The following is a 13,220-nucleotide window of genomic DNA, read 5'->3' on the forward strand; positions in this document are numbered from 1 at the left end:
TGACGATACTTGAGGGGAAGGATTACGTTTAGACAGTATCTGACAGCGAAAGCAAAGAAGACACGATATAATCTTGATTTTCCGACGTGTATCGAAAAACATCTGGAAACGGCGATGGCGATACTATTAAAACAAAAAATATTAAATATAATCACTTATACGAAATATTAATATAATATTAAAATAATATAATATTATTCTTAATATGTTACCCTCTTTATAACACATTCTCTTTAATATTTTATTATTACGTAAATATTAAAGTAACGTTAAAGTTACTTTGTATAAAATATGGCAAAATAGGATTTTTTAATCCTATTTCATATCATGTATATTAAAATATTACGATAAAGTTATATCGCTCGTCTTCGATGATATGCTTTGTTCAGCTCGAAACATTCAGCATGAAACTTGTACATACACCGCGTACCACGCATTCGTAACCATGAATCGCACGTAAAGCTGCCTCGGAAGTTTCAAAGCTGGGGGTCTTTAAGGACCCGCGCGAAATCTCCTCGGCAGGCTTAGGACCTGTTCGCTTAATCTCCACGGCCATTCTGAGCTCGTGGTCGTCGCCGCAAGACGAAGGGAAGTCGGACGATGCAAAAAAAAAAAGATTCGAAAGAGAGGTATCCCTAGAGAACATTCGACTCCTGATGTCTGTCTGAAGTCTTCTCGGCGCGTCTTGAAACTCTTAGCGTTAAGTTTTTAATGTTGTTTAAGAAAATATGAGAAACGTGTATTCTCTCCCGCAGGATATACACTTCGGGGAAAAGTTTTCACGGGAATGGTCCGAGAGCGGGGAGGAACCGTTGAAGGAGGGTGCTCTGCACGGGCCTAAAGGGTTGGCTGGCCAGCTGATGAGGAAACATGATACCGAGGCCGGTAGACGCGCCATTCGCTCCAGGATGCAGCGCGTTTGCAAATGTCACGGTGAGCAATGGAAACATCCTTCGATGGTCATTCACCTCTTTGCACTGAGAAAAAAATATTCATTTTGATTAAATTATTTCAGTCTGTCTTTATTTCTTTCGATGAAGAACGTATGTATGTACTCAAACTGTATGCAAATGTATGTATTAACTCAAACAAATTATGTTCGACTTAAATGTATACATTCTTTATCGAAGAACAAAGATAACTAAATTAATTTAGTCAAATGAACATTTTTTTCTCAGTGTCAGGCACATCGTGGCTTCCTACAAAGTTAAACGGAATATAAATATTTCCCGCGATTGATACCGCTTCCTTATCTTGCGTTTCGCTGAATAATTCTTCCTTTTATCTTCTTTCTTCTGTTGCGACAGGCATGTCTGGCTCGTGCAGCGTTCGTGTGTGTTGGAGAAGACTACCATCGTTCCGAGTGGCCGGTGTCGCCTTGGCGGCTTTACATGAGGGTGCCGCTCTGGTGCGATTGGCGCAACGCGGCGGTAGAAGACCGGCCAGGCTAAGACCGGCACGTCCCGATCTTAAACGGCCGAACAAAACGGATCTGGTTTATCTCGAGGACAGCCCCGATTACTGCGAAAGGAATCTCACGTGGGTCTAACTTGCGCCGCGCAAAAATATTTCTTTTGACTTACAAGAAAATCCGTGAAAGTCCCTCTCCGATTTTGATGAGCTTTGAATGTTCTTTTTCTAGACTAAATAAGGATATTTTTTTTTTATAGAAGCTCAATCGTACTTTTAGTGGCTGCAACATTCCTTTGAAGAAAATCAGTTGTTTTTCGAAACTGTAAAACATAGAAAAACATAGTTGAAATAAAGGTTGAATGATTTTAAGAGTATTTAATAATTATAATTAAAATTTTTTTAAATCTTTATCTTTAAAATTTTGTATTTAAATCTTTTTAGAAAACATTGTTTAAAAAAAATTTTTCGAGAATAAGACCCCTGTTTCGTGCTATATCATCACGTACTTTCACATTTTCATGACTTTTGTTCTCTTCACAGGCTCGGCATTCCTGGTACGCGAGGAAGAGTGTGCAATCGGACGTCCCTCGGTCTCGACGGATGCCGGCTGCTGTGCTGCGGTCGGGGCTACCAGACGCGAGTGCGGGATGTCACCGAGAAATGCAAGTGCCGATTCGTCTGGTGCTGTCATGTCAAGTGCGAGATGTGCCGGCACACGCGGGAGGAGCACGTGTGCAACTAAACGACAGATGCATTCCGTGGTCCGGCCTATCTGCAAGAACGCGCTCACATCGTTCTTTATATTCCGATTAATTATTCGTTGCTACTTCGTGTTATATATCCGTAATTGACGTCGTGAGAGGCTACACGACACGTTTACATCTCGATATGGTTTCTACCTGACAGTCACATAAGCGTCATCCTTCAGCATCGTGAGAATAATAAAATGCATTACTTGAGGCCTTTGCCTCTTCATAAGGAAGCACAAAAAGCTACGAAGTGCTATATGTGAATGATAAACGAATTATATATTATTATTTGACACATGTATTTATTTTTAAATGAACGACTTCGATCACATTTTTTATTAATGCTCACTAATGGATATTAATTTCTATCAATGTAGATTAACTTTATCTCCTGATTCAACTTCGTTTTTTTATTTTTTTTTAGTTCTATGTTATTAAGTAAAAACGATATAAGAATGTCTTACTTCACCTTCAGCTATTATATGATTCATTGGCTTAAAATTTTAATCATGTATAGGATTTTTTTTATGGCTCGAACAAAATTGCTCGCGGCAATCAAAGTTCTCGGGATTATTATTATAACACTAACGTAATGATACTCTTGGCGAGGTTGTTGTTGCGTAACTTATCATCACCGGTCTGACTGTCAGGTGCCACATTACTTACGCGAACGTTAATGCATCGAAAGTGAATGTGTTACTTTAATTTACATTCAATCCTTTAATTTTATCTCGATCCGGACGTACTGCGGAGAAGAGGCTTGTATTCCAGGGACACATTGACGTGTGTCTATACTCGCCTTGTATTATCAAACTCGTGCAATCTGACGATTCGGGTTCTGAAATAATAATGCGAACACGGTACGGCATCAAGTTTCCCTTCATCTCTTCCGACTCTATTATATATTATCATACACACACACACACACACACACACACATATATATATATTTATTTATTCGATATAGCTATATGTATCTCTCATATAATTAGTACGCGCATTCTTTTTATAGTGAGAATCGAGTGATAGAAGATTTCGTTGGAAATTTATCTAGATTTTCCCTCGTGACATATTTACGCATCTCGCGACGCTTGACATCGCGCACTGATGTGCCAATTTACTATTTCTGCGTGCGACAGGGAAAGAGAGAATGAAAAATGGAGCGAAAGAGAGTGAGAAAGAGAGAAAAAGAAAAAAAATGGGAGCAAAGGAGAACAAAAACGTGGTACTAGACCACGCGCGTCGATTACTTTTTTCCCTCTGCTCTCACACATTCGCGTATAATGCGCGTGCAATTACGCGAGTGTCCTATTTATATCGAAGTAAAGACCTCCGCACGGTGTCTCGTAGATATCTCACACTGTATATTGATGCTCTCTAGTGTAGAATCTTCTTTTCGCCTAATTAAAGAGCAACGTAGTGAGAAGTCACGTCACGCCGGGTGCGAGAACGAGCGATGCGAAGACTACGAGACGGACGAGCGAGACTCGAATCCGCCTCGAGATCTCCACGCCCTTAACTCGCACGAATCGGGAACAATACTGCCAATGAATGTAAATATCGTCTCACTGTTTTTCTAGACTCTACGTCCGTAATCGTTGTTGTATATACATGTAAGCGTTTTCGTCGGCTTCGTTTAGGAAAATATTTTGCATTGCATTTTTTTTCACAGTCTACACGAAACACTCTTATCCCATCCGTGATTTTGTCTCTCGCTGTCACTATTTTTTTAATATATATATTTAATATGATGATAGTATATATGGATATATGTACACACACGATCGCTTTATCGCATGCCGCGCCAGTTAAGTCGGCAATCTAGTCATTTACGAATTTTCTGATCCCCATATCAGCGGACACTAAGATGCTCACAACGAATTACATGCGAGATTTTGCACTCTCTTCGGCTGAAATCGTAGTAGCATAACGCATCGCGCAATTATTATTTTGGAAAATTAATCTGCAACTTCTCAAATAATCTATCAAAATAATTTACTCAAATCGTTGGAAGGAATATTCAAATACATTAGTATAGTACCATTATATACGCATACATGTATATTATGGTATTATGCAATTATAGATATGTATTTGGAATGTATTATTAAATTTCTGCGCAAATATAAAATTGCTCCACAAATCTAATTAATTAGTGGATGACACTTATTCGATGAATTCTATAATAAGATATTTCGCGTTATTGCGAATATATTATATGGACATAAATCATTAATGTTATTTCATGAGGTTGCATACTTATTATCTCTTATTTGTTTAGAATACGGCCTTAAGCAACGTAGACATCGCGATTCGTCCGTATATTGTAAGAACTTAGCGTTAAACGTAATCACACGAGGGATACGCTCGTGCCGACGACATACAGAACTCAGTATTGACAAACTGTAATTTATTTTCTTCATGATAATACATCACACTTCATTAGACTCGTAGTCTTTTCAGTCAAATTATGAGAAGGTGTTCTCGTAATAATAATAATAATAGTAAAATTGTTTCTTCGTTAACTATGAGATAACTCCTAGATCGTAAAACCTTTGTATTCGTATGTACCTGTATTCTACGTACATTTATATAAATATATATATATTCGGAAATGTCCATGCATGCGTATATTGAGTCAAATCTCAATGGAACACGTTTATTGCATGTATCGTCCCTTCGCTATTTGCACTTTGTTAGCCGTCATGAGATATCGCGCAACGACCGCGCTGCCCGTACAGACAATTCCGATAATTACACCTACTAGAAGGCCAACGAAGAATTGAATATCCTCCGTGAGTGTCCTCGCCTGACTCTTTGGCTTATGGAACTTTTCGTTGTCGTCTTTCGTCCTCGCGACATAGCCCAGCCAATAGATGAGTCTGTCGGAGGGTGGGTTTAGTCTGTCGCGTATCGCCACGGAAACTTTTCGTGCATTTTCACGATAAGCCACCGTCTCATAGATCTCGTTTATTATTTGTGCGATCTCCATGGCCGAGGCGAAATGATCGTTTGTGGTTTTTATGGAGCGCGCAAAACCCAACTCGACTGCACGAGCCGCGTTACGAGACTCGTGGGCGTTCCTCGGCAGACATATCAGAGGTGTCCTGTGAAAGGCAGCTTCCAGGAATTCTGTATCAGTACAATGACTCAACACCACTCGGGTTCGGCTATAACCTGTAACAATGAGGCAACAGTATTAAGGGAAAGAGAATGCCTCCATGCTATTGCCGTATTATCCTCTCTTAAGCGATTATATTCAATTCAATGGCGCTTTGAAGAGTTTGTATTCGCGAGGCACGTATTTCACTTGTGCGCAAGTAAACGCTCTAGAACTCATTGTTTTCATTTACTATGAAATGTATTGTGTCGTGGGAGAGAGATAAAGGTCCCTCAACGAGAATCCTACATTGTATATTTATTAAAATTGAAAAGTTTACATCTTTAAAAATCAATATTACGTATGAAATATGTATATGTATTCTTTATAATTTGGCTACTGATTTACGCACCTGTATTAAAACAATTTAGTTTTTATATTTAGTTCTCATTGTTACAGAAATATTTTTTTATCAATGTATAATTATTTATATTTTACCTATGATGTCTTGCCGGTCAACATCCTCGTCAATAAAAAGATTTTCCGGCGCAACGTTTGTATTGCGCTTACTCTTCCATATGACAGCTTGACCTTCCCTCCCTTGAGGCAATTTCTTTGCCAGTTCTTGTATCAACGTCTCATAATTGTCTTCTAAAAGAGCAACTATAGTACCCGTCCTATATTCGATCAATGGCTTTTGCAAGTTCTCAGGTAAGGGATATGCACTTCTACAATGATGACAACCGACCTAAAAGCAATTTTAAATCAATGTTAAACTATAGTTTTGGAAATTTTCAAAGATATATAATGTCGAAACGTTAAAAAACCAAGAGAACAGACTGAAGGATTAATATATATTTTACAAACCTCCACGAGTAACTCTGTTAAAGATGCAAAATCAGAACGTAACACTGTATCGCCTCCCCAAAGTACTAGTCTAACATCCGAATAAAGATGCTCCAAATCGATATTAATGTCCGGTAGATGTTTGGTTGCTAATCGTAAAGCGGGAGTTAGATAATCGTTCTTAACAGTGGAAAATATGGTCTTCCCTGAGAAACTTGTCGAAAGTCTCGACCAAAAGCCACCACTATGCACCGGCAGTGCAACTCTAGTGCATTCAAATGCATACAGTTCCTCATCTGGATTTTTTATCCAGATTACTGGAATTGATTCAATATGCTTCGCAAACGGAAGTAAGCAGCCATCATGTCTAAAAAATATCACAAAAGTATGCATTATATATATGTAAAAGTATACATACAAAATATTAATTTTATTAAATTAACGAGGTCTGGATCTTTTAAAAATACATTGTAATAAAATTATAAAACTGGTTTTAATATCGATATACCTTAATGCTGGAAATATAATGAACGTAGGCTGAAATTTTTGTATTTTATTCAATACTTCTTCATCCTTGAAAAAAATGTTGCATGTTTCTAGTGCATGTTTGTCAGCAGACATTGACTTATCAATGTTAACATCCAGTTGCAACACTTCAACGTCAATCAGTTTATTGTAAATATTATTAGCAGTATATGTCGGTATTATTAATGTTGTATCAATTCCTTGATCTGATAAGGTATTGGCCAATAACGATAGATCATATACGCTTTCAAATGCAACTACTAGAGCCGACAAAGGAGGTGCTGTCAGAATCGAGCTGCTTGCAAACCGAAATGAATAAAAGCACGCATACAAGCCAATTAACGTCAACATTATAATTATGGTGCTCAAAATATTTGTTACAATTTCTGTTTTACTTAGATGAACGAATAAAACTTAGATGAATAGCACTCAAAATTCAACTAGATCATTCAAAATTCGACTATCAATCATTTCAATATTGATATTTCATAAATTATTTTTTGCTTAAAATTGTGTTTTCCTTAGGTCATCAACAGTGACCTAAATAAACAGTGATATAAATAAACCAGTAAACAAACTTCCAAGATTGCTGGTAAATTAGGCGTTCCACTCAGCCTGATGTTAAGTAAAGAAATCACGGAATCTAAAAAGAAAGATGTAAACAAAATTATTAAATATGCAGAAGACATGATAAAGTGCACATCTAGAGGACATTTTTAACTTTCTTATATCTGTGTCTACCGCAATTAAGATTAACTTTAATTCTGATTCAACTTAATCTCCATTTTTTCTAATTCTTTGTTAAAACTAAAAAATGATGAATTAAGTTAAACCGAGATTAAAGTTAATCTACAGTTAATAAAAATGGACATTAAAAATTAATATAATACAGAGCAATACTTACCATTTATCACTCTTCAATGTCTAAACTGTAGTCTGTATATACAGACGATACAAAATCTTCATATTAATAATATAATCATCAGCATACGATTTACAGATCGTGGTGCATCAAATTATCAGATTTAGACTTTAAACCAGAAGTGTCCGCGCAATAAATATCGCCGGTTCCTGAGATCGTCTTTTTAAGCACTCCCGTGTGACGTCTCAAGTCAAATCAAACGGAAATCCAAAATTCCGAGATTTTCCAAATGTGGTTCGTTTCTGACGTCAAGTAAATAAGTACGGGCGGAGCACAACACACAGCTGACGACACCGAACGGCGTATGAATAACTCGTACCCGAACGTAGGACGTTCGCGAGGCGTCCGCGCGCGACAATAAAGATTCGGGACACCACGTGGGATTTTTGGTGGGATTTGTTTCGTCAGAATCGCCCTCGCGCTGCATCCGGCACCCGGCGTTTCTCGCCGGGAGGCGGGAGAGGTGCACGGGAGTCGACCCACGGGGTCTACCAGGGTTCACTGATATATTTCTCATTATCGCCACCACGTGATAACTACAATCGCGAATATACTGCGCATGTACCACGTATAAACGCAGAGTCGTAGAGATGCTACAGTGCGTTACAATTTTATTGAATCTATAATAAATTTTCAAATTTTTTTTTTCAGTGTGGCAGTTGGAACGTTGGAACCGCCGGAAGAGCGAAGTATACGAATGAAATAGATACATGTTTGATATTTGGCAAAAGCGAGAAAGAAAATTCTAGTGCAGGAATCAGAGATTTCTTTCTGCAGAAATAAACTTAGAACCTATTCTTTTTCGACAAATAATAGTTTGTTTCATTCCAATTTATTGTGCCACCGCGGTGTCATACATAAAGGTCTGTTCTTTTTAGCCGAACTTCTTGTACTATTTATCTTTCCTTCTTCTTTCTCCAATGTGGAGAGAAAAAGAAGAAACGTGAACGGTGCAAGTTCAGCTATACTCGTGCATCAGTTCAAAACTTTTTTCGAGATGAATAAAGAACCTACAAACGAAGACGGAGAAACTTTTCTGCGATGTGATTGGTCACCGCTTTGCCGTTGTCGGATTGATTGGTGCTCCGCGTCCCGCTTGATTTTTCCGAAAATACGACGAGCGCGAAGTGAGCACTTTAGGAACTACGCGACCAGTGACGTACGTCTTTCCGTGCTACGAATCACGCAATTTAACCTATTTAACCATCAAGTTTGGTTTCTCGGCGGGATACGGCTGGAACAGCAACAGATCCGGAGTACACGATGGCTACACCTCCGAATACCGGATTGTCCTTCGGTACGCCAAAACCCGTGACAGGTACAACGAGCATTCTGAACCAAAGAAGGAATAAAACATCTTCGTACTTTCTCTAGCTCCGGAGAAATCACGTCTGGTATTTTGATGCACGTTGGCTCTTTTCGTGTTACAAGGACTCACCGGTTTGACTTTCGGCACTCCGACCACTATGGCTACTGGAACCGGCTTTGGCCTCGGCGGTGGTATAACCGCGACAACAACATCCATATCCACTGTGTCGAGTCTACCCAGTTTCACAAATCTTGCGAGCAGTGGGACGCCTATACCTGCGCCAACGGGGCTTTCGTTCGACGCCACAAAGGTGTCTACAACTCCAGCCACGGGATTTCCTATCGCGACAACTACAACGGGAGGTTTCAATTTTGGTGTCGGAACAGCAAAACCTATGACAGGTTAATGAACGAGACATTTTTTCTCATATTCTATATATTCTATTAGAAAGACATAATATGTATGTGTTACATTTCTAAGGCTCCACTGGCTTGACTTTCGGTACTCCGACACTAAACACTATGACTACTGGAACTGGCTTTGGTCTTGGAAGTCCAGTTGTAACTACAACGCCGGCAACAAATGTACCGAGCTTTAACCTTCCTAGCAGTACAGCACCGACATCTGTAGCACCGGGGCTTTCATTCGATGCTTCGAAAACAGGTCCTACCACAACTTCAAACACAGGATTTTCTCTCGCAGCAACTACTGCAGCAGGATTTAATTTTGGAACATCGACGACTACTTCCACTGGATTTCCTCTGAGCAAAACGACTTCTGCCGCTGTTTCAACAAGTTTAGCAGCACCTGTTACTCATACTTCCTTGGGTACTACCACTACGTAAGTATGATTTTGCTTATTACAAAATTCATCTTCAAAATAATTGATTTACTTACTCATTACTAATGATAAATTCGATTTTTTATTATAACAGCTCAATTTTAACTCTCTGCAAAAATCTTTTATTGCAGCGTTAGTTCTGCAACTGGTATTCAACCAGGTGCCATTAATTTCTGTCAGCTCGAAGAATCTATCAACAAGTGGACTTTAGAGTTGGAGGAGCAAGAGAAAGTATTTGTAAATCAAGCTACACAAGTTAATGCTTGGGATAAATTGTTGATAACGAACGGGGAGAAAATAGTAACCCTGAATCAAGAAGTTGAAAGAGTGAAAATCGAGCAGCAACAATTGGAGCATGAGCTGGACTATGTCGTAAGTCACATTTGTATTGTAATTTTATAATATTTATACAATGTTAATACAAATGAAATTAATTATGAAATTTTCATCGAGTTAAATTAAAATAATTATATCATTCTCTCAGGTTGGACAACAGAAAGAGCTGCAAGAATGTTTAGTACCATTGGAAAAGGAGCTAGCATCTCTTTCTGTCTCGGATTCTGATCGAGAATATACATATCGTTTGTCGGAAAATCTCGACACCCAGTTGAAACGCATGTCAGAAGATTTAAAGGAAATAATAGAACATTTAAATGAAGCAAATCGCGCTCAGGACTCCAGTGATCCTATCGTTCAAATTGGAAAAATTTTAAACGCGCATATGAACAGTTTACAGTGGTTGGATCAACAGACGGCTTTGTTGAATCAGAAAATACAACAAATTGATCAGATGCATCAAAGTTTCAGGCAAGAGAGCGAACAGAATTTACATTTAGCTTATAATTAGTCATCGACTTATTTTATATATATATAAACTTGTAAGAATTATTTTTTGTATCTTATTTAATGAAAAGTTTAACGTACGAATGAAATATGTGTATGAATGAGAATTGAGAAATATATACATATATATTTTGCATTTAAGTAATACTGTATCTAAATTTTTTTCTTTGCTCAAGATGCAATGGCTGGTATAAAATAATGTATCTTAACGTGATCTCCCACATTTAAAGTTAGTTTCACCATCTTCTCCTTCAATAAGTTACACTTAACACTATCCGGATGGAGAATGTCCCAACCCAAAAACATAGAGAGTTTCTTTATGTTAATGGTCGCTGAAATATCGTCGGTCTCTTGTTCCTCTTCGTCTTCATAAACTTGTAGTCCTTTGAAGTGAGTGGATACCGTAGCAAAGTCCACATCAATTTTTATTATCAATGTACCACGTTTATTGGCGATCATTGTCAGTTGAGAACTTATATTTTTCATTCTATCCGCGATGTGCCGTAGATACTTCAACTGTGGCATTTCTAGCGATATCTGAAATGAGGCTGTATTTCTGCCGATTCGATCACGCACGATAAATATTGCATTATTGGATATGTCCTTTTTAGTTGAACTTTTCGCAGAGTTTAACTTTTTCCATGAAAAGAAAAGAAGATGAACCATGCAAGAAGTTCAGCTAAAAAGAATTAAGTCTTCTACCTACATCAAACTCAGGAATATCTGGCATTTTGTGTTCCGGCCAATCTCTACGAGGTATGAGTTTCACAGGTACGTCATGTACACACTGTCGTGAGTCAACGGACAGAGAAGTCAGATCAATTTCAAACGTCAGACAGGGTTGTCGTCTGTTCGTCAATTTAATTTTTACACTCTTCGCCATTGCCCTTAGGCTATTCAAGCTTCTGGCAAACATAGAGGCATCAAACTCCAAGTAGATCTTATTCTCCTGCTCGGTTACACCGCTCATAATATACTCTGCAAAGAAGTGTTGCGGCAAGATCACCGTCCAGAGCACGGGTACATGCTCGTCACCGACATTGAAGCACAATTCGGTCGGTGCCAATTGCAACACGCAGTACTTTGCCATTCGGGATATAGCACTAACAATATCTGAGGAATACGAAAAACGTTTACTGATCAATAAGACGTCAAGATTAAAATCTGGTCTAAAATGTGCTCTTTACTTTTCATTTCTTGCTTTTTATTTTACTTTTTATTTCTTACCTTTTTGTCTCTTACTCAGTTTTTTCGTTTTCTGTAACCGAGATAAAAGATAAAGAACTTCGAAACATGTAAAAAGAAATAGGATTGTTCATAAAATGGTCGCAAAGAAGGAAAAAGATATGAAGTAAAAAACATGAAGTAAGAAGCAAAGAACACATTGTAGATTGTAGATTAAGCTCAAAAGAGCTTTGGAAGAGACAAGATACATGATTGTTGATCATGATTGAAACAGTTATAAAGAGGAGAAAAAAGGCAAAAGGTAAACAGTAAAAAATAAGAAGCAAAGAGCACATTGTAGATCAGCCTTCAGCAGGGTTGTGCATTTTATAAAATATAATAATCTATGTGAACATTGATATATTTACAGGTATGTAAGTACAATGTAAACTATGTTTTATGTGTTACCTATGTAAACAATCTAATGACAATCATGTTTTTAAACAATTAAAAACAATCATGTTTTTAAAACCCATATTTTTTGTCAATGTAATGGACTGCACTAAAGCTTCGATTTCACTTATATTTTTACTTATCAATATTAATATCAGCTATATTAATATTCATAAAAGTTAATCGTTTCTTTCTGTACTGCATTACCTCACTCATAATAATTCACGTATTCATAATAATAATGTTATTCTTGAAGAAGTGTTACTAGTCAAAATGAAATGTTGGAATAATAAAGTGATATGTAATTTATTTTAAGTACAATTTACAATTACTTTTGGATTTACAACACAAATTGAAATAATAATAATCTCAAATTAAGTTTATCGATTTGAAGAATTTTTATTACAAAAAATATTACCTCACCAGGATTACATATTTTACATTGTTTATATTGTCTTATATATAAACAAGATTCATGTAAACTTAACGAAAACAATACAAAAATATTCCATGTAAATATAATCTTGAAATAACGGCACAACTCTGAGCTTTATCATCCTCGACGTCTATGACGAGGTTAGAAACATAAAATTTAAACTTTACGTGTGAAGTCCCGCATGGCAGCTGCGTCTGTCATTCTGCCTTTGAACTTCATTTTTAATCAAGTCATCCGTCTATTATTGACACCTATGTTATTGCAAATGTCAAAGAAAAAATCAAGAGAATGCAAAATTGGCGCGAAAAATTGGACGGTTGTGTGCAATATACCATGGTGTGACTACAGGGTGCGTTTCGAGTTAAGCGGGGAGCACAGACTCTTGCATAACGCATAACACATGAGGTATAAGAAATTGAACCAACCAGAGTTCTCTATTATATGGAAGGGAAAGAAACGGAGAACTTCGATTGGTACATATTCTTAGCCCGGATCCTCATACAGGCACTGGCGCTTTGACACAGAGCACTGATTGGTGAAAAGTCAGTTGTGGGGGTAAAATTTACCCCCATCAGCCGTTTTTCACCAATCAGCGTTCGGTGTCAAAGCGCTGTTGTTC

General features: G+C 37.6%; 4 protein-coding genes across 6 annotated transcripts in view; 2 read left to right on the forward strand and 2 right to left on the reverse strand.

The window, feature by feature from the left end:
* The window catches only part of LOC108765693 (protein Wnt-1), a 55,767-nt gene extending 53,431 nt beyond the window's left edge, over positions 1-2,336 (forward strand). Inside the window, exons 5-7 of the mRNA XM_018514524.1 lie at positions 756-933; positions 1,308-1,539; positions 1,954-2,336. Of these exons, the coding sequence (XP_018370026.1) occupies positions 756-933; positions 1,308-1,539; positions 1,954-2,155 (612 nt within the window). The 3' untranslated portion in view covers positions 2,156-2,336. The remainder of the gene's footprint in view (positions 1-755; positions 934-1,307; positions 1,540-1,953) is intronic.
* Positions 2,337-4,333: 1,997 nt separating this feature from the next.
* Positions 4,334-7,122, reverse strand: LOC108765692 (UDP-glycosyltransferase family 301 member D1). Its single transcript, XM_018514523.1, has 4 exons — positions 6,617-7,122; positions 6,130-6,475; positions 5,761-6,010; positions 4,334-5,339 (listed from the first exon to the last, which is right to left on the reverse strand). The coding sequence occupies exons 1-4, from the start codon at positions 6,982-6,984 to the stop codon at positions 4,822-4,824; spliced, it is 1,482 nt and encodes a 493-aa protein (XP_018370025.1). The 5' UTR covers positions 6,985-7,122; the 3' UTR covers positions 4,334-4,821.
* A 1,565-nt stretch (positions 7,123-8,687) lies between these two features.
* On the forward strand, positions 8,688-10,554 carry Nup62 (nucleoporin 62). 3 transcript variants are annotated; one of them, XM_018514513.1, is made up of 5 exons: positions 8,688-8,852; positions 8,987-9,265; positions 9,345-9,705; positions 9,837-10,077; positions 10,190-10,554. In XM_018514513.1, exons 1-5 carry the CDS (start codon positions 8,819-8,821, stop codon positions 10,550-10,552), a joined length of 1,278 nt encoding a protein of 425 aa, XP_018370015.1. In that variant the 5' UTR covers positions 8,688-8,818; the 3' UTR covers positions 10,553-10,554. The 3 variants fall into 3 exon arrangements, with proteins under 3 accessions (XP_018370015.1, XP_018370014.1, XP_018370016.1); XM_018514512.1 differs by having other exon boundaries at positions 8,689-8,873; XM_018514514.1 differs by having other exon boundaries at positions 8,689-8,852; positions 8,930-9,265.
* A 165-nt stretch (positions 10,555-10,719) lies between these two features.
* Hus1-like (Hus1-like checkpoint clamp component) lies at positions 10,720-12,904 on the reverse strand. The gene is made up of 3 exons (XM_018514543.1): positions 12,769-12,904; positions 11,255-11,661; positions 10,720-11,085 (listed from the first exon to the last, which is right to left on the reverse strand). Exons 1-3 carry the CDS (start codon positions 12,818-12,820, stop codon positions 10,720-10,722), a joined length of 825 nt encoding a protein of 274 aa, XP_018370045.1. The 5' UTR covers positions 12,821-12,904.
* Positions 12,905-13,220: the final 316 nt, after the last annotated feature.

This window comes from Trachymyrmex cornetzi, unplaced genomic scaffold, assembly GCF_001594075.2.
Source record: "Trachymyrmex cornetzi isolate Tcor2-1 unplaced genomic scaffold, Tcor1.1 scaffold509, whole genome shotgun sequence".
In the NCBI taxonomy this organism is placed as follows: domain Eukaryota; kingdom Metazoa; phylum Arthropoda; class Insecta; order Hymenoptera; family Formicidae; genus Trachymyrmex; species Trachymyrmex cornetzi.